The following is a 24,462-nucleotide window of genomic DNA, read 5'->3' as shown; positions in this document are numbered from 1 at the left end:
CATTTCTAAATGTAGCCGCTGCAAGAAACATGCATGTTGAACACTTAGATGTTAAGACTGCATTTCTGCATGGATAAATCACTGAAGATATTTATATGCACAGCCTCCTGGATTTGAAAAATCAGGAGACAAGCAGCTTGTATGCATGATGCCAGCATGGCTCCCTGAGGAGGAGCACAGATGTGGCAGACATCTCTTCTGCAGCATCTCCTATCTAGTTGTCAGTTGTCTTTCTATCTAAATGTATTTCCTACAATAAACTTAAGTTTTTCTTATACCAGACTCTCAATGCAATTTCTACCAAGCTGAAGTGTAGCTACTGTGTATGTGGCCAGTATTAGGGGATTTCAAATATAATGAAAGTGAGGAGGAAATTAAAATGTAATCAATTTTAGTTAACCCCCCCCCCATTTTTCATGTGAAACATGTAGCCTTTACTAACTGGGTGATCTAGATGCCAGACTTCCAGATGTGAATCTATGTGATTCTTTCATGGAACAAAATTACTAAAGTAGAACCAGGGCCTCAGAACCATCCCCATATTGCAAAGGCATTTATACACACCCACTTTCTCTTGACATTTCTCTGCACATTTTCAAGAGTGATAGGGAAATGTAAAATCATAAGTAGCTCATTGTCAGGATTCCTTTGCCAGGTACCTGATTCCCAAATAATGAAAAATATTACTTAGTAGACTGTTCTCAGTTATGGAAGGCATCAAAGATGGTTGGAGGATAAAATGGGCAGGGATCTATGTATGCTATTTAGGAGAAAGGCAGGATATAAATATCTACTATATGTACTATGCCCTGAACTTGTGCAAGCCCTAGACTGGTGCCTGGACTCAGGTGTGGGCTGGATGAGGGCCAATAAACTCAATCTGAATCCTAGCAAAATGGAAGCACTGTGGTTTGGTAGTTCCCGAGTTTTGATCATTGGTCAGTTGCCTGCTTTGGATAGGGTCGTACTCCCTCTGAAAGAGCAGGTCCATGGTCTGGGGGTGCTCCTGTATCCATCTTTGTCACTAGAGGCCCAGGTGACTTCAGTGGCTAGGAGTGCCTTTTACCAGCTTCGGCTGGTAAGACATCTGCAGCCATTTCTGGATCAAGATAGCCTGACCACTGTTGTCCATGCACTGGCAACCTCCAGGCTGGATTACTATAATAAGCTCTATGTGAGGCTGCACGAGGTTGGTATGGAAGCTGCAGCTGGTGCAAAATGCAATAGTGCAACTGCTCACTGGAGTAGGGTATCGCCAACATGTCACCCCACTGCTGAAAGAATTGCACTGGCTGCTTATTAGCTACCAGGCTAAGTCCAAGGTTCTGGTTTTGGTGTACAAAGTCCTATAGAGCTTGGGACCAGGATACCTGAAAGATCATCTCACCTCTTATATACCCAGCTGATAACTACACTCTATAGGTGAGGGCCTCCTCCAGATACCATGTTATCAGGTGGTCCGTTCTGCACAACATAGGAACCAGACCTTTAGTGTAGTGGCACCCAAAAGTTTGGAATTCCCTCCCCTTAAATATTAGACAGGCGCCATCTTTGTTATCTTTTTGGCACCTACTGAAGACTTTCCTCTTTCAACAAGCCTTTTAAGTAAAGGCCTTATCCCAGTCTGTGTCTGTGTTGAAATTGCACGTTAAGATGTTTTTAAAGATGTTATGTTTTAATATATTTTTAAAGTCTGTTTTTTAAGTTGTTTTAGAGTGTTTTAAATGTTTTTGTTTGCTGCCCTGGGCTCCTAACTGGAAAAAGGACAGAATATAAATTAAACAAACAAACAAACATTTTGGAAGGTTGTTTGTCTCTATGCATTTGGACACCTCTTAAGAGATCATTTTGAATTATGGTTCCTGACATGAAGGAGCAGGTTTTTGTCTATATTTGGCTACAATTGGGCACCATTTGAATTAAGATGGCAGAGTGAACCTTTCCAAATTGCACTGATTTTAACCACTGATTCCAAAAGTGACACTGATATTTTTTTGGGGGGGGGTTCTTAGAATTTCCTAGCAATGCTGGGCAGTTTCTGCTAGTAGTAAAGAGGATGTCCAAGTGAGTTCCTCATGCACAGTGTATTTCAAACATGAATGGCTCATTCTACAGTTTATGAGACATAACAAACATAATTTCTATGAATAACTTGGCTTGAGTTTCCTTTTTATGTCTCACATTCTCATTCTACATATTGTCAATATATCTTCCTGTTGTGACATCAGGACATGTGTCAGTATACCTAGTCCTTTGAATTGTGTGCTGCCATATCAAGTTTGGGACTGTGCCATTAATCATTTTTCTCTAAATGTGATGCCTTTGATACAAGTGGAAATAACCCAGATGCTGTCCTGTTTCAAATAACTTTATTGCACCATAAAGAGCATAACACTGAAGAGTAGCTTTTTTCAGCATATTTTTATTAGGGAGTCCTGTCATTATATTAACATATAAAACAATCAAGATGTTGACATAGAAATGTGAACTTTACAAAGATAAGGCTCAAGTTTACAGGTACCTTTTTGCCTAGTTTTTTTGTGTTTGCATTTCATGAAATAAACCCTATTTAATTCTTCCCAGAGTTGTGTTTATAATTATTAGACAAATCACAAAATTGATTTCAAGTACATAATGTTTTACAATATTCTAAGCACAAACAAAAATACACAATACTGTACCTATGGGCTCTTCATATGCCAGACATTTCCAGTACTGGAGACAAGACTTTGTTTCGGTCTATGCAGTACATACTGTTGATTATATACACACTCTTCCCCAGCTTCATATCAGCTTTATCTGTTATGTACAAAAGGTGTTATCTAGAAAAGATGTGCTCATTATTCAACAGAATTCAACCTAGGAAAGCTGTAAAGGATCAAAAATGTGTATATGCATCTGTACAATCATGTACATGCATTTGCATCTACCCCTACATGCATTCTTATTGCACAGTCCATTCTCTGAGGTAATCTGTTCCTCATGCAACTCAACCCTTCCCTAATCAAATCAAATCAAATCAAATCAAATCAATGCTCCTAATGATTCTGGAGCTCTATGACATTGACAAGACTACATTTTAGAACCCAGAGGTCTAATTGATTATAATTATGGGGCTCAGTAAATTTAGGTCTCTATTTATCTATTTCTATAGGACCCAGAATAGAACTTCATTTTATTTTTAGTACACTATATGCAAAGTCTGTATTGCCATCTTCTATAACCATAGTGCCTAAAATACAGGTGATTGTTATCTTTGTTTTGGAAACCAAGACAGATGTCTCCTAAATGGATTTAAAAGGATTCAGCTAGGAGCTGTAAAAGTATTAAATATGCACCAAACACTTGATTAGCAATTATTCGCAAGGGAACTGTTGATTTAGGAAAGGCAGGATTTGAAGATAAAACCTTAAAGGTAGAGCTATAAATGATCTGAACCAACCTTAGACACAGGAGAACTGTTCATATAGTTATTGTTGAAACAAGTTATTATAAAAAGGTACCAAATACCTTTTAAGACATGAAGAACAAGCAAAGGGGACTAGCCAAAATTTTCCAAAGTAGCCAACTTGATAAAAAGAGGAAATAAATTGAAGACTTCCATCATGATTCAACAGCTACTTGCATGCGTGGGAGCTCCAAAATATACATGGTGCTCCATTAGAGCTCTGAATCAAGGGCTCAGTGTTTCCCCAACTCAGCATTACTAAATCTACATTGGACAAATTACTGGCACAATCTGATGTGCAGTTAAGCACATATGGGTTATTTAAGAATCAGAAGGCCTTAATCATGCTCATCAGAGGCCTAGATTGTGCTGTACATTTGCTTTCACATGTTAAACATGATTCACACCCTTCATGGATGAAATAGCTGGTTAAATTATTCACAACATTATGAACTCACCTCAAGAGGTTGTTGTGAGGTTAAATGATAAAAATTAGTTTATACACTCATAAATTCCATGTAAATCATAAATAGAAGCAATTCTTACAGCAATAATGCAAATAAAGTCATGTTTTTTAGTACAGGCAGAAGAAAACCTGTTGGCCAAGAGTCCTGCAATTGATACAGTTAGATAAAGAGTAAGGCAATCCAAACCGAAGAATACAAAATATTTGTTTTTCAAAATTGGGCACTGGATCATACTGATCTTTTCTACACACATGAGGTTTTATGCATTTATAGCCTCTTAGAAGTACTTGGAGCTACACATGAACAAAATCCCCAGCACATCAAGACAACAAAGATAACTACACACCACTGTCATAGGGACACATTTACAAATAAACCATGTGCATCCATTGCCACTTATATTAGGTAAGAGAGTTACCATGCACAAGAAATAATAATGTAAAATGGTGACTCAGCATTTATAATGATAAAACAGTAATGAATAGAATCAACAACTAAGAAACTTTGGGATGTACCATGATGAAAGAATAATGAATGGAATCAGCTACTAAGAAATTTATCTTCAAATGCTTGGGATTCAGGGGGTAGGATGCTTTCCACGAAGACCGTCTCTGTTTTTAGAAACTAGTGTATTTTTCACTTCTACATATTTAAGTAAGTCTATCTAGACTTTTTTGTTTTTGTTTTTTTGATATCCACATTTCTGTGTTATGTACAACAATCTACAGTTAATCATAATTCCCTAAACCTCTTACAGACTATACTTGCGCTGCCTTGCAAAGACCTTTCATTACCACTACCTGAACTGGTAAACCACAGGAAAAACTGAATTGCCCCCTTATAAAAAGTACTCACCTCTCTTCAGCTTTAGAACTGCCCAGGCAGAACTACACATTATACTAGCTAACATGTGCTTGGAAAGGGGATTGCTTGCAGGGATAAGGTGGATTTGCTGGGCAGAATCAACAGACTGAAGAAAGTGCGCAACCATTCCTGTACCTACTTAGTCTCCCCTGCACATTTTCCCTCTAGGGAGCTGGGCTTCTTCTAGTCTTGTAACCTACCAAAGAGTGACAGTTGAAAAATGGCTATAGTACAAGGAAGAATTAGTGGGTACAAGAAAGCTTAAATATTTCCTGCTGCCAGTGAATTCTCCCCTGCAAATAACCTCTATATTACCATTATAAAGCAATTCCATGTTTGCTTTGTAATGTGTAGTTTGGCCATCAGAAACATGATATTTGAGGATCGAGTGACATTTCAACTCAATCAAGTAGGCCTTGCCTACTTTCCCTCTAAATTGCTTGCCATCTTGTGCAGATCTCTCAGAACCTCATTCTTCAATTAAAAAAAAGTTGCTAAAACGTTTTAAAAATCCACGACATGCCGTTGTGCATTTATTTTTGTAATCTATACACTTAAATCTTCAAGTTGTCTTTGCTCAAAATTTACCAAAATCTTGTAAACACATAAAAATATATTTTTTAATGAAAAATCAAACCAAGAAAGAAAAACCCCGCAATGAACATTGTTTGTATAGGCATTGGTTAGTAAAGATTGTTTTACTAAGGAGTATATTCAAAAACATCACCCTCTGTTTGCTGCTATATTTAGCACATCATGGCTTGTAATGATAGAGATGATAAATTTCTGTTGTATTCAGTCATTGAATAAAAACAGGCAAACAAGGAAATCAAACTGCTTTTTGGTTATTGAAAGTTAAATATTGTAGTTAAATATTGTAGTTAAATCAATCATTAAATTATGAAAAGGAAACCAAGAACTTCAAAGTCTATTATGGATCAAAAATGAAGAACTACTTCATGATGGCCTTAAATATGCTTATGAGCACCTAGTACTGACAGAACTTCACTAGTTTTGAATATAGCCCTTAGTCATGTCACATATTCTTAGTGTTTAAGAGCTGCCCAACAAGTGGCCAACAAAGTCTATTTTGCAGGCCATCCACTGTCTAAGAGGACAGTAATATTCAATATGAAACTGCTGAAACTCTGGAGTCTGGCGTATTTCATGGAGGAAGGAGATATCAAGGTCTGATTCCAAGAGAACAAGCAGAAGAGGGAAAACAACCAGCAATATTCCAAGTCCAACAAGAAGTAGTTTGGAAAAACTCTTCACAACAGCATTTATCTTCATGTTGCCCATCAAGAAGTCATAGCTCCACCTAAGTGCTTTCCTAGCTTCTTTCAGCTCCTCTTCCTCTGCAACCAAAAATGCATTTTCATCTGCCTCCAGTTCCTCAAATGAATCTGTATCTTCTTTTTCATTCTCTGCCCTTGGAGAGGTTTGAAAAAGCAGGTCAATCTCCTCGTCATTAACAGGAGTAGGGAGCAAGCTGGTGCTTGGATTGTACATTAATTCTGAGATTGTTAGAGGTTCTTCCTTAATTTTCTCTTCATCCTCGATAGAAAGATCTGAACTATCATCTGCCTCCTTAACAGGACAGCTGGATATCATAGGTATTTTAACATCTTCTTCATTCGGCAGTTGGATACCTATAAAAATATATTTTAAATAAGCAGTTTAAGCTCTTAAGCAAACATTTCAAAGAGATACAACTATAAGCAAAATAGTGCAAGGAAGTTTCAGAAAGAACTGTTCATAATCCAAAAAGAATTACTGAAACTGGTTCATTTCAAACTTAAATGAAAGGAATTTTTAAATTATTTTTCAAAAGTTTATATACATATTGTTACTGTTACTAATGCACATATTGGAAGCTTTTAAATATCAAAACACAAATCCACATCTTGCAAACCTCACATGTAATGTTAAGATATTATACTGTCTGGTACAACCATAATTTTGAAATCATGGGATACTTTGTACTGTCAGATGCATTTAACATGTATGTGGTAACATGCAGCATTAGTTTAGCATCTATTAGTTACAATATAAGCAGATAAGAATAGATGGCAAACCATTAATATCCTTACCTAGTTATGAGACTGTATCCTAGGATACAACATCAACCACTATGTCAAGGTACTACATGCTACAGTATTGCATGCAAGAGAGTATTAAAATCATGCTTCTGTCTTTTAAGTTCAAAACTAATTGAAGAGAGTTCTATAACTGATCTGCTCAAAAAGCTTTATTTTTGACCTTCTTTCCATGTGGTAGCTAAGATTATATAGCTCTGTTTAGAGACTAGTGCTAGGAGAGTGGTTTAAGTATGATTTAAGGGGGGGGAAGACAGATTGCAATATGGTATATATTTTTTCTTAAATAACATCAATATGAATGAATGCAAGCCTGAACTCTTTGATTGAACTCTGGAGTGGCAACTTCTGTTTTCTGTACTTTAGCCACTGAAGAAGACCAAGAAGTTGAAACATGTCTGGCAATCTGAATTTTAATCCATAGTACTTGTCATCCAGGAACATATATACAAAAATCATGCCCCATGGCAGAATTTGTGAAAAGAATGTGCAGTTGGTTTTATTTGATCAAACACTACTTGTAGGTACATAAGTTCCATGGTGTAACTCTATGGTGTGTGGCGCATAGTTTTGATGACATCATCAAGATGGCCACCATCAAAATTAACAAAATCATGAATTGTAAATAGTGGATGGTCTCAATTTAAAGATAAACCAGAGAGCTACAGAATAACAATAATTTCCATGGTTTAACTGGTGTGCAACTAGATGTGAAGGCACAGAAAAAAAACAGAAAAATTTGGGGAAAATGTTTTTTCCCATTTTTTCCAATGCCTTTTTTATTTTATTTTTCTGAAAAATAGAAAAAAAGAGAAAAAAATGATTACGGAATGTTTTATTTTAGCATGATGAATAAAATATTTCATTGAATCTTGGTCCCTGCCCTTTTTCTCAGTTCTTTTTATGGGAATGGATGCTTTATGTCTGCTTAACACTGTGGAGGACTGGCGGAGACATAAATAATTTTCTTTGTTATTAATGTTGATGGTTTCTTCTGTTGTTTTTTTAAAATCATTTTTTGCCTGCTCCTCATAAACTGGCAAAATGAAAGAGGTTCCTTAAAGTTCACATGCTCCTTACAGTTCAGGATCTTGCAGATCCATTTGTTTAAAAAAAAAAGTAAATTTTTTTAAAAAGTAAATTCAATTTGTAATAATTGTTTGAATAAAATGAACTTTTAATATACCAAATGTGATAATTTTATGCCAAACCAACTTGTACATAATTACATTTGATGTTCCTGAAGTAACAAAGTGACTTTCAATCTGTAAAAAGTGCTAATATTGCATTTTTTCAATTTTTTCAAAAATTGCTGTTTTTTTCTGGAAAAAAACAGAAAAAACAGTTCTTTTCCCATGGCTTCAAAACTTCCCAAAATTTTACATCTCTATGTGTGACACATAATATTGATGATGTCATCAAGATGGCCACCATCAAAGTTCACAAAATCATCAGTATCTCCATAACAAGTGGATGGATTTTAATTTTTAAGGTCTCAGTTTAAAGGTAATTCAGACAGCTACAAAATAACAATAAGTGTAACCTGCACTCTAAAGGTGAGGGCCTCCTGCAGATACCATCTTATCAGGAGGTCCGTTCTGCACAACATAGGAAATGGAGCGTTAGTGTAGCAGTACCTACCCTTTGGAATTCCCTCCCCTTAAATATTAGACAGACACCATCTCTGTTATCTTTTCAATGCCTACTAAAGACCTTCCTCTTTCAACATGCCTTTTAAGTAAAGACCTTATCCTAGTCTGCGTCTGTGTTGGAACTGCTTTTTAAGATGTTTTTAAAGCTTTTTAAGAAATATGTTTTTAAATCTAGAAAGATTACAGGCTAGATACAATTTTAAAAAGTGGCAGAAAGTTCAGTTAGTGAAAGCATGGTAAGCAGGATCGAGGCTCCCAGCAGGAGATCAAAAGATGCACAAGTACAAAAGAATGCCTGGTTCTTTTGTGATAGACCTGAAGCTCGAAGGCATGCACTACACATTGTTCCCACAATGGATGCAGGTCAGAAGATTTATAAGGAGGTTCACAGTTAAGTGAGAATAGCCAATGGAAACTGAAGTTGAGTGGGTGCATTGATCCAAAAGATGCTTATGCATATGATATAACCTGTCATCAAGTACATTACATGAGAAACGTAACCAATATCTTGAGAAGTGTTAAAAAACCTGCTCAAACACCACCTAATTTGGCAGAATGTGAAAGTCAGGCGGAGTTTATTGAGTCTAGTAGAGGCCCTTTTGGAAGGTAAGATTCTTTCAATGGAAGAAGTTGAGAGACGTTACAGGGAAATATGTTACTAAAAAGGCATTAAAGGTAAAGATGTCGAGAAAAACACTGAAAACACTCATAGAAAACCAACGTTTTGAAATTGACATAGAATTCAGCAATCTTAGCTCCGAATGCCAATCACAGCATATTTATTTGAAATCAGTTAAGGATGTAGTACTTTCAAATACAGAAGCAGCTGCCAACTTAAATTTGAATGTAAATGTTCTATAACATGCTGCTAAAATATTGTGGAAAACCATATTTACAGAGGAGAAGTGGAAATTTATATAATCTATACCTGACCAAGCAAGACAAGCAATACCACAAGAACTGATATCCTCCTTCAAGTGGTGTATAGGTGGCAGAAGTAAGTTTGATACCATGCAGAGTGAGAACAAATGTTTGGACCAGAGGGCAGCTGTATTGTCACAAAGTGCCTGACAGAAAGACAGGCCTCATATTGCACGTCAACATCAGTAAGGCATACATTGTACCTTCCACTTCATGATGCTGTTGGCCTAACAATACATTCAAAAGCTCATAGCAAATATGTGCAGCTTATAGACGGTTTAGGATCCTCAGCTGACTACATTAAAGTTCTTCAGTTTGAGACAGCTTTAACCTAATGGGGTTTTGCAGTGTATGGAACATAATGAAGGAATATACCTGCCACCAAATCTTGTACAAGGAAGATTTGTCTATTGTGCTGCAGATAATTTATATTTTCTTGAGGATACACCAGATGGTAAGGGAACCCTCCATGAAACTGTTATGACTTGCTATCAAGAATGTCATGAGGAAGATGAATTACAGCCCATTACACTCTGAAACAGGCATGCATAACTGTTCACTGCAAGAAAGACCCTACAACATGACAGAATTCATTCCTTACAATGGTCCAAAAATCCTAAAGCCAAAAAGTACACTTTTTAAGGAATCTGTTGTCAATTAGAAAGCAAAGGATTTGAAAATATTCCAAAATACAGACTTGGCTTGGTGTCTATGCAAAAGGGGAAGTATAGCAAAGTCTAGTTTTTTGCATGTTGAGAGTACACAATGTACAAACAGGGAGGATGAAGATGCAATTATTACAGATGCCCTTAATGAAGCTAAGCAACAAAGTAGTCATCCAAAAATTCCAACCTGGAGCACTATGCATCACATTACGTGGGGAAACACCTTCGACATGATGTAGAAACTCACACGTGTACACTTGTTGCACTGTATGACTGCTACCTAAAAACATTCTTTAAGAAGCATCCATGTGAAGAAATTTGTAAGAAGGTTGAAAACCTACCAGGTAAATCTGATTTTACCAAAAGCAGCGATATTGAAGATCTGTTAACCACCATAGAGAAATGCAATCTCTCTGGACAAATAAGGGAATTTGGTGAGATCCAAGGACAATCAAACCCAACATTGAAAATGATGCAAGAGTACATGGCAATGGTGAAGTGTTGCAAATAATTAGGTCTATTAGGAGTTGTGACTGGAATTCAGAGCAAGTATTGGGAGCATGATGAAATACACCTGGTGTATGACACATATAAAGACAATTCTATTAAGAGTATGACAAAACAAAAGAGACTCCAGGGGATATCACCCACTCAGTACAAAATAATAGACAGCACGAACATAGGAAATGTTACTATGAAGAAGCTACTTTCATCCATGAGCACCAAAGATGAGTTAACTGTGTACCTAGCTCATAAGGTGCTTCAGCATGCAAAAATGACTAGAAAGAACTTTGTAGCTGCATAGTGTACAGACGTGGCTGCCTCACACTGTTCTTTAGTTTCTTAGCAGTGCCCAGGAAGAAGTAGATACCAAGATAATTCTACATGCCATCAATACCACAGAAAGAGGGGCTAAAAAAATTTATATATCTGCACAGGACACTGATATTTTGGTTCTTGCTGTATGAAGAACCCAAGACTTCCTCCTGAGTTTTACTTTGTTCCTTCTGCAAAAAATGTTATATCACTTGTGAATATATTTCAATCACTAGGCCCTTTGAAGGCTTCTGCATTGCTTGCATTTCAAGCATTGTCCAGATCTGATTGTACAAGTACTTTATCAGAGAAAGGTAAAATTTCATACTGGAAAGCATTCACTACAGTGACCGAAGACACCCTTCTTGCTTTAAACTCACTAGGAACACAAGACACAATCCCAGACAAAGTATTTGATAAATAAGAAGCATTCATTTTCCAGGTCTATCAGCCAAGAACCAGAATAACTACTCTTGTGGAGTTAACATTGGTCCATGTTTTCTGGGAAACAGACAAATTGGGAAAAATTACCAAGTACACAAAGTGCTTTTATACCTGCAATGAAGAGGGCTAACTATCAAGCTATGATTTAGAACCAAGATGATTAAGCACGCCCAACAACTCCATCTCCTGTTGAGCATGGATAGAGGATGGATAGATATCTCCCAATCTCTATGACATGACTAGGGTTGCCATATTCCAGTTCCACAAATCTGGGCAGGCTAATTTGCATATTGTGCACATTATTTGCATATTATTTGCATATTGATATTTGGATTGTCCAGTTGTTTTGTTTTGGTGCCTAGGAATTACCACCAAAAACTGGGGAAAGATGTGAGAAATCTTTTTTTAAAAAAAACTTAACATTTTCAGCCTTAAATGCCTAGACTCTAGTTTCCAACACTAGGGAATATTTATTGATTGATTAAGAGGATTTATATCCTGCCCTTCTGCTGTTAAAAACAGAACTCAGGACAGCTTACAAATAGAATAAAAACAATAAAATACACAATCAATATAAAAACATAATAAAAACACAAAATAGCAACAAACATAAAGTAAGTCAGGGCAGTAGTACTGTTAACCATTACGTATATGATATATTTCAGAGATGTGGTGGGTGGAGAAAAACAAGAAGCCAAAATGTTAGGAAAAGGAGTCTTTCACACCACATGCTCAGTTCTAAATACTGTTGCAGCAAGTTTTACAAGTTCGTCCAGTATTCCACTGGTGCAGGCACTCAGACATTCAAAGTATCTGTATGTTTCTTAGGTTTTAAAAAAGCAGAGCTTTGCTTAACTCAAAATTTCTTCTCCCTTTGTTCAACCACATCTACACAGGTTCCACCTCCCTACTCAAAATGAAACTGGGCCTGGAAATGTGCAACAATCCCACACATACCTTGCTAATTAGATTACCAATGCCAGGATGTCTGTCTTATCGACTACTCTCCTGCCCCCCCCCACCGGGCATCATGAAAGACCCAGTCCTGGGCTCAGAAAGAAAATAAATATCTGGTCCTCTTCAAAGTACTCATAAGCCTCTTGTTTTAATTAAAATAATAATTATAAATTCTTGCTCTTATCACTAATGGGAGTTAATTATCTTGCATATGCTGCTGTTGCTTCTATGGCTGTAACAGAGTGAGGTTAAAGATAAGTGAAATGCAAATAGGAAAAAAACAACACAAAATGCAGTAACACTTTCCTAAATGTAATACCATACCAACCACAACAAGATTCCTATGAGTAAGACAGAAAACTCAGCATCCCACAACCAGTTAGGATTCATAACCAAAAACCCAAACTAAAAAAATCCTAGCAGCCAGTCAGTCAAGGTCACAGAAATCCCCATGCGGCACAACCTGACCTGGGGACTGCAGTTAATGCAGAATGCTGCAGCACAATTGCTGACATGAGTGAGATCCTATCAGCACATAATACCTCTGGCTCTGAAATCTGCATTGGTTGATTTGCTACCAGTCCACGTTCAAGCTGTGCTTTCCATGTTATGGGCGCCACATGGTACTTGTTCTGCTCTTGTAAGAAATCAGTCCTGTAAAGTGGCAGCACCTACGCTTTGGAACTCCTTGCCTATTGACATTAGGCAGACGCCTCTTTTCAGCACCTGCTAAAATCAGTTTTCTTGAGGCAAGCCTCTCCAGGCATGTGGAAGCTATTGTGTTTTTAAATCTGCTTTTAACTCATTGTTGGTTTTATTATTTTGAATGTTTTTAAGCATCTGTCCTTAATGCTTTTGCCAATAATTTTATTGTTTTAATTCTTTCTGTAAACCGCTTTGAGATTTTTTACAATAAAGCGGGTATATATATGTTGTAAATAAAAATACATAACTAAATGTTGGAGTCATTGTGGCCCTTGAGTCTCTTCCCACTTTTAGGAACCAAGGAATCTGCCTTACACTGATTCAGGCCATTTCGTACCATGATTTCTTAAATGCAATACCATTTAACAGTCGGGGCAGCTGACATTTTTATGTATATCTCATGAACCGGACCACCTAGACTTTTTTTTTTAAATTAAAGCTGAGAATCCGGGCCACCTAAGGGGCTAAATGGGCGCCGGGTTGCATGCAAAGAATCTGAGTAAAACCCAGCTAACCGGGCAATATGGCAACCCTAGACATGAGATACACACCAGATTCAATTCTGTAGTTGATCAGATATTCATGTGTAAAGAACAGGTGCAGTCCACCCTTCAAATGCTGTGCAACAACCCATCATGTACAGACAAGTGTGAAGGAATTCCTGCCATCATCAGACCCAAGGGCTCTGGCAATGGCGGGCCTTTGCAGTCATGCCAGGGAAGACCTGGCATGACTTCAAGGCTGCTCCCCTTTTGGGCATGGCATGGCCACACATGCCTGTCACGTAGGGGGTGGAGCAGGGTGGCTATTTAAGCCCTGCTTCACCTTCCCTCAGTCTCTTTCTGGCCTGACGTGATGACGGAGCAGGTTGGTAGGCCATGTTAGGTGCTTTGGGCCTTGGAAGGAACAGGTCACTAGGCCACGTTAGGTGCTTAGCTGGTTATCTGTTTTGGCGGTGCAAAAGGTGTGTGACAGAGGACCTGGGAGGGGTGTCAGCTTCTCAGCATTGGAGCGTGAGAGAGAGGTTGAGGCAGGAGCATTGCAGCAGTTGCAGTGGCATTGTTGGCGGGCCCTTAGGGACCTGCAAGGTTTGGAGTCTGGACATGGAGTGTCTCTGCTAGGCCTGGCAGGCCTGCTTCATTTGGTGGCCTCCTGTGTGGCCTGGCTGGCCTGTTAAGGACCCAGAGGACTGGGGTCAGAAAGTTTAGAGTCGGGGCTAGGGTTGCCAGGTTCAGGGCCAGCTCCAGGAATGCCGGGGCCCTTGGGCATCAGCCTGCCCCGGGCCCCTCCGCTCCCCTTTTGCGATCCGTGGCACGAGCTGCACTGTGGATCGCAAGACATGAGCTTCCAAGCCACCCGCCGCCATCACCTGCCACCATCCCCCACCACCATCCCCCCACTTCACCTACCTTTCTCTGCTGTTCTTTGTGGCTGCGCACACTGCGCGTGCAGGGTTGCCATCAATCAAGATGGTGGCCGAGGTTTTCATAAGGGACTGAAGCCTCTGCCGCCATCTTGGTTGAAACGGTGGATAGGACCTGGGGTAAGTGGATGGCAGGGATTTTAATTTATATGGGGGTGGTGATTCAGCGCCAGCCTATGAGGGCAGCAGCTTTGGTGAAATACCTGGACATAATATTTAGGGCACATATGGGATTCATGAGGTTAGCATGGCTGGCCTATGATGAATCTTTTAGGATGAGAGCAGCAGTGGATATAAACCTACAGAGGGACAGAAAGGACCCTGGTTGTGGATGCAGTTCATGACTGCAGCTTGGCCTGTGCAAGGGGATAAGGCAAATAGTGGGCATTTACTGGGTCAGTCTGCCACTGTGGCACCTTCCTGTGGGTCCATGGGGCAGGGGATTCAACACTGCCTGCTCTGTTGGGAGTTCAGTGCTAAGGGCTTTTGCAACAGGAACCTGTGTAAATTTAGAAATGAGTGTTTATTTATTTATTTATTTTATTATACTTGTATACTGCCCCATAGCCGAAGCTCTCTGGGCGGTTTACAGTAACTAAAAACATTAAAACAAATACAATTTAAAACAGATCTTATAAAAACAATTTAAAACACAATTTAAAAATTTAAACAATATAAAACACATGCTAAAATGCCTGGGAGAAGACGAAAATCTTGACCTGGTGCCAAAAAGATAACAGTGTTGGCGCTAGGCACACCTCATCAGGGAGATCATTCCATAATTTGGGGGCCACCACTGAGAAGGCCCTCTCCTCCGAGCTTCCCTTGGAGTAGGCACCTGGAGGAGGGCCTTTGATCTTGTAGTGTACAGGTGGGTTCTATCTGCACTAGCTCCCATCCTTTTACCAACTGCTCTAGAGCTAAGGGGTTAAGGGTTTTCAGAAGGGGAAAAAACCCGGATCTGGAGGGCAGCCTTCAGGTAAGGGGTCCCACCCTGATTAATATTTGTGGGTTTTGCCTTTGCTCCATCAGTATCCTAGGTGGGCAGATGCACTCTACGCTCAACATCAAAGCCCTCCTCCGAGTGCCTACTCTGAGGGAAGCTCGGAGGATGGCAACAAGGGAGAGGGCTTTCTCAGTGGTGGCCCCCAAATTATGGAATGATCTTTGTGATGAGGTGTGCCTGAAGCCAACACATTTTAGCATTGGTTTTTAAATTGCTTTTTAAAAATGTTTTTAAATTTGTATATTTGTTTTTAAATGTTGTAAACCGCCCAGAGAGCTTCGGCTATGGGGCAGTATACAAATGCAATAAATAAATAAATAAAAGTTTTGGGTTTGGTTTTAGGATTTCATTTGTTGGAGAGCATAGCCCTTACATGTCAGGGAATTTGAAGTCGGTAGTTGGAATGGAGGTAGTGGTGCAGGAGAAAATAGATAAGGAAGTAGTCAAGGGTAGGGTACTGGGTCCATTTGACTACCTTCCTATGCTTGGTCACAGCAATGTTTTGACCTATATACGTATTTTGACGTGTCTGCTGAGCTAGGGGTGCCTTGGCCCTGGGAAAAACTGAGGGCCCTTTGCCTGTGCTTACCTTTTTTGGGAATTGAGATTGACTCAGTGGTGCAAGCTTGCCATTTACCATCAGTGAAGTTAGGGGAGTTGAAGCATTAGATGCACCAAGAATTTTGGAACAATTTAATTGGGTTTCTTTTGGCCATGGAACTTATTATTGGAGGCAGAGTGTAAATTCACTCTGTTGCCTTTGGGGCTTTGGGGTTATTTTTTAGGATAACTGGTGTGCAAAGGCATAGCCAATGGAATGGGCTGAGGCTGTTGGGCTTTCATGGGTTTTGGGTATCTTTATGTAGTTCTAGCTCTGAGTCAGTCTTATTTCATGTAGTGCTGTTATAGCGTTTTTTGGGGGGGGGCTTTTGGATGGGAGAGTTGCTTTGCCCCCTTTTTAGGAATGACAGATCTGGTTGGGCTTTGGAGGAGGTGATGTTTCAGGAAGTGGCAGCTGTTTTTGGATTCAGTTGCGCAAGTCAGAGACTTACCAGAGGGGGTGAGGTTTGGTCATCACTTTGACCTCTTCCCTGTACACAGGCTGTGTCCAGTCCGGGCTTTAGGCTCATTTTTGCGGCTTAGAGATAAGTCTAGAGGGTTGTTATTTTGGCACCAGGATGGTCAGCCTTTGACTAAGTTTCAGTTTGGGTCCATTGGCAGATGGGCCTTGTCACTGTAACCTGACCAGTTTCTGAGACAGGGGAGGAACAGAAATAGCCATCTTTGAGACTTGTATCAGGAGTAGCAAACACACCTGAGAAGTAGAAGGGATGGACTTTGCACATGGCGCATTGTATCCAGAACTGTTGTGGCCATGATTTATTAGGGATCATTTCATCAATTCTTTCCACATTCAGAACATACCATATCTAATCCCAACTGATCTACTGTTATGCTGAGCCAGCAAGGGCTGCTCGGATAATAAAGATGCAGATTACCCAGTATGGGATATTATGGAAACTACTACTCACATTATAATAGAGTGCAGTGACCGCTCTGCCTTTGAAGGGCTAACTGGAGTTTTTAATTACTGTCATGTTTGTGGTTGGATCCCAACCAGTTCGGTACACACTCTTTCCAGATTGGTGTAGCTTCTATAGTAGCTATGTTAGGCTGTGGGAACACAGCCATGGAGGCAGTGGGGTACTAGCGGTAGGCCATTTAAGGACCCTCCTTAACCGTTGTGCAGCTGAGCATATTGTTAATTGTTGTTTCTGTTTTAACAGGTTGGAGGGTGCTGGAGAGAGTCAAGGTACTCATATGTGGCTACAGATGGTGTTCTGGCCCAAGAGGAGGGTGTTGCAGACCAGACACGGAACCCAGTTGGGGCTCAGCCATTGCACTTTAGTCCAGTGGCTGGGTAGATGTGGCATGCTGTGGGAATGCCTCCTGCCAATGCTTTTTGATGATTTGTTGGTGCAGCACCCTCCACATTTGGGAGGCAACGACCTGGGACTGTTGAAGGGGAAAGCCTTTGTCATTCAGGCTTGCCTGGACTTTGCAGCCATACGACGGAGGTGGCCTGGGACCGTAATTGTCTAGTCCAATATCCTCCCCAGGACAAGTTGGAAGGGTGGGATTGACCCCAGGGGCCTGAACAAGGCTTGTCAGAAGGTAAATAGGGAAGTCCAGCTCACCCTTGCTGGTTGGCAGGGTGAGGTAATACATTATCCGGAGGTGAAGTGTGGAAGGGCTGATCTTTACCGGCCAGATGGTGTTCATATGTCTGACTTGGGTAATGATCTGTTTTTGACTGATCTGCAGAGTGCCCTGCACATAATTATTTGTCGCAGGTGGGGGAAGAGGGATTAAGCTGAGGCATGTCCTCTTCTGTGGCGGATAGGTGCGGGAATTTCACAGGATAGGGTTTGGTGACCACCTTTAGGCACCCTTTAAGGTGACTGGTGGGTTCTGAGGCCTGCCTTCCAGGTTGTGCGGCCGGTTGGTAGGATAAGGCTCACCTTTGGGGCTAACCTGTAACACCCACTCAGAGTTGTGCGGCCCTGAGGGGGGATGGAGCAGGAAGGCCTCCCTAACCACCCTGTGGGGATGGGGCCTGGAAAAGGGGATTGGGCTTGGACCACCCCCTTTCCCATGGCAGGGTGTCCTCGCCCAATTGGGTAAGAGTTAGGTCCCACACTTGTCTCTGCAGATCATTTATTATGTAATCAAGCATTTAATTGGCTTTATTTCAATAAATGAGGCCCTTGATTTACCCACACTTCATCTTGTCTTGCCTCTTCATTTCCTGGCTATGCACTGCAAATGATGATCTGTGTGATAATACTTCTCCTATTGGACTGGACCTCTCAGACTCTGATAATGAAGATGATGGTGGTGATGGTGAACATGTTGACTAAAGCCTATTCGGATATGCAATGTGTGAACAGTTATGTTACAGTAACAATGAACAGTTCCAATAAACAATGGAAATAGACTGCCTTCAAGTCTATTTCGACTTATGGCAACCCTTTGAATAGGGTTTTCATGGTAAGCGGTATTCAGAGGTGGTTTACTATTGCCTTCCTCTGAGGCTGAGAGACAGTGACTGGCCCAAAGTCACCCAGTGAGCTTCATGGGGGGATTCGAACCCTGGTCTCCCAGGTCATAGTGCAACACTCCAACCACTATGCCACACTGGCTCTCGATAAACAATAGTGAATGATTTTATAAGCTGTTAACACTGCAATTATATTACATATTACTATCAACATAAAACTGTCACCTATTCAACTTACTACCTATTAAAATACCTATTAATAAATATGCAATTTAACCATACACAAAAAATAAATTCCAGTAGGAATGCTTTTGTTCTGTCTTTATTACTTGTGTAACACCCAAAACTAGTATAGAGATAAGGTTAATATTATAAGTACACAAATATCTTTAAAAATTATTGAGTTAAAGTTTAGGGATCAAACTTATAGTTCTGTGAAATGCCTACAAAATGAGACCTTATAAATTAAAATCTGTCTACTATTTAAAGAGATGGTCATGATTTTGTGAATTTTGATGGTGGCCATCTTGATGACATTATCAAAACTATTACACAAGAGTGTGATCTGTAACACTGTTAGCAATATGTTTTAAGTATTTTTCTAAACCCTCTGCTCTCAATTGTAGAGTTTTAGTGCAAATTATTTGTTTCTAGTTTTATAAATATTTTAACACAATTTGGTTAAAATAAATGTTTGTATAACTATGTAACCCCCTGCTACCGCGTAGCTGGCAGGTTGGGCACAATTGCAGGTCGGGACGAAGCTGCTGCCTCCATCTTTAATGAAGGCAAAGTGCTTATTTAAGCCCAGCAGCCCCTCCTACCTTCCTTTTGCAGCTACAACGTGGACAGTGAGGGACACAGCAGAGGGGAGCGGAGCACAGCAAAGCGGCAGTGGCCATTTTGGCACAACCACATGTTCGGCGCCATTTTCTGGCACTAGTTCTTTGCTGCACTGACCGCATTCAAGAGGTTTTGGGGCCTTACCTTCCCCAGCGGGGGGGGTAGCACCTGAAGATGGGTTATACAGGCTGTGCGAGCGGCGGCGGCGGCTGCAGCGGGCCTTTTATCAAGGGCTTGCTAAGCGAATGCTGAGGGTCACCCCCCCAGCTGGTGGGGGAGGGAGGTGCTTGGCATCTCCCTGCAGTATAGCCTCAGGGCTGTTTAAACAAGATTACACACACATTGAATGGTGTCTGCAATAAATTAAAGGGAAAGCGCTGCAAGGCTTTTACTAATCAAGGCTGTTTTTCTGCAGCCAGTTAATCAAGATCACACACTCATTGACAGAGATAACTAGAGTAATAGAGCTGCAGGGCTTTGAATAAATTAAGCATACCTTACAGGCAGTGGCTTAATACAGGCAGTGGCTTACGCTGCTGCACTTAAACAGACGAAAGCCATTAAAATAAATTGGTGGACTGAGTAATTATGCCATCCAAAAAGGGAAAGGGGGGGCAAAAGGTAAAGGGAGGGCCTCTAGGCCTCCACAAAAACACCCTCCCCCGGCACCTGGGTCCTCAGATGAGGAGGAGGCGCCACCATGGACTGCTATACTAGCTCACCTTGAGGCTTTGGAGCAGCGGGGTAGGGTGGCACCAACCCCTGCTCCTGGGTTGCCCCGCCTATTTCAGAGCGGGCAGCCACTCCTGGGACTTCCACATCAGGGGTTACCAGGTCAAAGCATACAAAAGCTAAGGCTCCGGGTGGCTCTACGGCGGGTCAGTGGCAGGGGTCTACTAATGATATCCTTGCATCGATTTTAGCGAGGCTTGAAGCTCTTGAAGCCCGCCCTGACACTACCCAGATGGTGCCTGAGGTGCCAGTGACTCCTTCTGCACCGGCAACGGCAGTGGGGACTGGAAGAGGGGTGGCTACACCCCAGGCTGGTGGGATATAAAGAGCTGCGGTGGAGTGCCAAGCTGCAAGCATGACTAGGCTGCTGGTGGGAGCAGGTGAGTCTGCCAGGCCTACTCAGGCAGCTGGGTCACCAGGCTGGGGGTGGCCTCCTCAGGGTCCATGGGTCACCAGTCCAGAGACAGCATCTGCCACTCCTTTCAGACTGGAAGTGAGTGGTACGTCTCAACCACCACTCCAGGTGGCATGCAGCCAAATTTGGCAACATGCCGACAATGGACAGGTGATGACATCAGCCATGTCACCTGGGGGGCCTGCTCCAACAGCCATACAAGTGGAGGTGCAGCAACCACCACTTTCAATGGCGAGTCAGGGTAATTTACCAGACCCTTTAGGGGCTGTTGCTGCCAACGCTATCCCTTTCAGGGAGGCATCCGTTACCTTAGGATTCCACCTGCTCCCTTCGACAAAAGACAAAATTTGGAGGGGGGAGTATGTTGATGTCTTTTCACTCCTCAATAGGGAGCACCCCAAAAGGGACAAAGACAAGGAGGCTGATGGTGACTTAGAGAGGCCCAGGCGCAGGAGAGTGGACCGCACCTGGGCCAACTGGCTGCCAGAGTACTTGATATACACAGGAGTGCTGATTGAGAGGCAGCATCAAAAAGGGATGTCTCTCTTGAAGTACTTGGACATAATTTATAGGGCCTATGTGGAGTTCTCAGGATTGGCCTGGTTGTCGTATGATGAGGCATTTCGTATGCGGGTGGCATGCGATGTGTCTCTGCCATGGGGCAAGAAGGAGCCTGAGCTATGGCTGCAGTTTATGAGCTATGGCTGCAGTTTAGATGTGATAGTGGGCATCTTCTCAGCAAGCAGTCGGCAGCTACCCTTCCCCGCGGTAATGCGGGGAAAGTGGTTCAACAATGGCTGCTGTGCTGGGATTTTAGTGCCTGGGGGGGTCTGCACATGCAACCCATGTCATTATCACCACAAATGTTCCATTTGTGGGGCAGCGCACCCTTCCCCTGCCTGTCCTAGAGGCAGAGTTTATAGGGGAGGCGGCAGAGACCAGCAAGGTGGCAGAAAACAGCCCCCACCAGGAACTATTCAGGGAAAAGGGCCCCTCCCCAATTAATTTACAAGCTTTACGTGCCTTACTTGTTGGTTTTCAGCAGTAGGAGACAGTCAATTTCTATTACAGGGGGTTTTGTTAGGCTTCTGAATTCCTTACAATGGTCCAAGGACTGCCTTCATGTCCAAGTATTTAAAATCTACCATGGGCATGGAGGCAATTGTGCAAATGAAAATTGACAAGGAGGTGCAGGCAGGGTGGGTGCTTGGCCCGTTTCAATCAGCCCCACTCTATACCCTTAAGGTATCCCCACTAGGTATTGTGCCCAAGAAGGCAGCAGGTGAATTTAGATTAATTCACCACTTGTCATACCCGCATGATCAGTCAGTTAATGATTTCATTCCTGACAGTCCATGTACAGTACACTACACCTCCTTCGATGCGGCAGTGCTCATGGTACGCACTTGTGGCCCAGGTGCATTTATGGGTAAACATGACATTAAATCGGCCTTCCGACTTCTGCCCGTCCACCCTGCAGACTTTGAGCTGCTGGGTTTTGCTTTTGCAGATAAATTTTATACAGATCGAGCACTGCACATGGGATGCTCAATTTCGTGCACCATTTTTGAGCACTTTAGCACCTTTTTAGAATGGGCAATCAAGCAGCGGACGCATTTGAATTCAGTGGTCCATTACCTGGACGATTTATTATTTGCTGGTGAGGCTGGCACGGGTGTGTGTCAACGCTTGATGGCACAGTTCCAAGCCTTGGCTGAAGAGCTTGGAGTTCCTTTAGCCATCGAAAAGACTGAAGGTCCAGCCCCTCTTTTGACCTTCTTGGGCATCGAAATTGACACTAGAAATCAATACTGCAGGCTACCCCAGGACAAGCTTGCAACCCTCCATGAAAAAATTAAACAAGTCACACGTGCAAGGAAGGTTTTCCTCCCCACCCTTCAAGAGTTGGCAGGGCACTTAAATTTTGTGTGCAGGGTCGTAGCGCCTGGCAGAGCATTTTTATGATGTGTCTATAATGCCATGGTCGGGCTTTCCCATCCCCGCCATAGGTTTTGAGTTACGGCCACTTTGCGCGCCAACCTGGCTGTGTGGTTCTCCTTCTTACAGGATTTCAACGGAATATCCTTTTGGAGGCCGGACCGGCTCTTGGAGGCTGAGTTACAGGTTCAGTCCAACGTGTCTGAAGGTTATGGCTTTAGGGTAGTCTTTGGAACTTCCTGGAGTATGGGACAATGGCCACAGACATGGGTTCAAGAAGGCTTAGACAAGGAATTTTTTCCAATAGTAGTGGCAGTTTACCTGTGGGCCGAGGAGTTGAAAAACTCTACGGTCCACTTCTGGTGCGATAAGATGGCAACAGTCCATGTTATCAACTCCCTTACATCCAGGAACTCCAGGGTTATGGGCCTTGTCCGGGCCTTTGTTCTCCGGTGCCTGCGCTTTAATGTTTTATTTAGGGCACGGCATGTTCCTGGCATTGATAATAGTGTTGCTGATGCTCTGTCATGGAACCAGATGGATCGTTTCCATCAGCTGGCACCATGGGCCAGGGCTCAGCTGGAAGCCATGCCCCCTGCGATATGGGAGATTGGAGAGCAGAGTCAGAGAGGGCCATAAGCCTATTCAATGCCCCCAGCATGCTTGCCAGTTACCAGAGGGCAGGTAGGGCGATGCAGGAATTCTGGGCCTACAAGGGCTATGCACCGGAGTGGCCTATTCCAGTAAGTCACCTACTTGAATTCCTGGTAGCTAGCAGGAAACATGGCTTGTCTGTCCGGGCACTGCAAGGTAAGCTGGCAGGGCTTTTCTTTCTAGCAAAGGCAGGTGGCTTTTTGGACAATACAGGGGACTTTAGGGTCTGTCGCATGTTGGCAGGGTGGGCTAGGGAACACCCTGCCACACCTGATGCCTGTCGACCTATCTCTGTAGACATGTTACTGGGCTTGGTTTGTCAATGGGAAGCGATTTGCTCCTCTAGCTATGAAGCTGCACTATTCCACTCAGTGGCCTTTACGCTGTTCTTTGGCGCTTTCTGGATTGTAGAGGTTGTAGCTGGCTATAAACAAGATGTATCACGACATGCCCTCCAGTTTTCAGACATCTCCATCGACAGGGGTTGTGCCTTTATAAGGCTTAGAAGGTCTAAAACGGACCAGAGGTGTAAAGGAAGGCAGGTTCGGTTGGCCCCGTCCTTGGAGCCTAATCTCTGCCCTGTACGGGCTTTGCAAGTTTTCTTAAGAGTCAGGGGATCTGGGGATGGATATTTATTCACCATTGTAAATCGGGATCCCCTCTCCATTTACCAGTTTTGGGCTCTAACAAAACGGGCTTTACAATGGCTCGGGTACAACCCATTGCAATTTGGCACCCATTCATTTAGAATTGGAGCTGCTTCTACGGCAGCAGGTTTTGGTTTTTCCCAAGCACAAGTTCAGGCTGTTGGATGTTGGTCCTCTGATGCATACCGGGGCTATATTCGCCCCTTTTAGAGGATTGGGATTGCGGAAGCTTATCAAAGTCATTATTTTGACAGGTTGCTAGACGGGGATGGAGCGGACGCGCATCCTCATATGTGGCCACAGCATGATCTTCTGGGCAGTCCGGAAAGCAGCAACCTCGAGCATGGGCTCGCAGTTGGGCCTCAGTAGATGGGCAGCTGTACAGTGGCTTGGCCGGCGAGGAATGCGTTGGGAGGGGCTACTCCCCACCCTGTTCCAGCAAGGTGCTGTGCGGACAACTCCGCATGTGGTGGTCATTCACCTCAGTGGTAATGACCTGGGCTTGATGCAGGGCAAGGCCCTCATCGTTCAAGCATGTATACACATGCAGCGGATAAGGCAGCTTTGGCTTTCTGTACGTCTGATATGGTCAGACATGCTTCCACGCAGGGAGTGGCGTGGGGTTTGGGACCCATGGGCTATAGATAGGGCACGGAAGAAGGTCAACCGAAGGATTCGGTTGGCTCTTCTTGGGCACGGAGATTT

General features: G+C 42.3%; 1 protein-coding gene across 3 annotated transcripts in view; it reads right to left on the bottom strand.

Moving 5' to 3' along the window:
• Positions 1-2,421: 2,421 nt before the first annotated feature.
• FRMD3 (FERM domain containing 3) overlaps positions 2,422-24,462 on the bottom strand; it is a 240,238-nt gene continuing 218,197 nt past the window's right edge. For all 3 annotated transcript variants that reach the window (XM_061627122.1, XM_061627103.1, XM_061627113.1), the window contains one exon: positions 2,422-6,431. In XM_061627122.1, the coding sequence (XP_061483106.1) occupies positions 5,833-6,431 (599 nt within the window). In that variant the 3' untranslated portion in view covers positions 2,422-5,832. The remainder of the gene's footprint in view (positions 6,432-24,462) is intronic.

This window comes from Rhineura floridana, chromosome 1 (assembly GCF_030035675.1).
Source record: "Rhineura floridana isolate rRhiFlo1 chromosome 1, rRhiFlo1.hap2, whole genome shotgun sequence".
NCBI lineage: Eukaryota > Metazoa > Chordata > Lepidosauria > Squamata > Rhineuridae > Rhineura > Rhineura floridana.
Note: the sequence above shows the minus strand (reverse complement) of the source record. Positions and strands in the feature narration are given on the sequence as shown.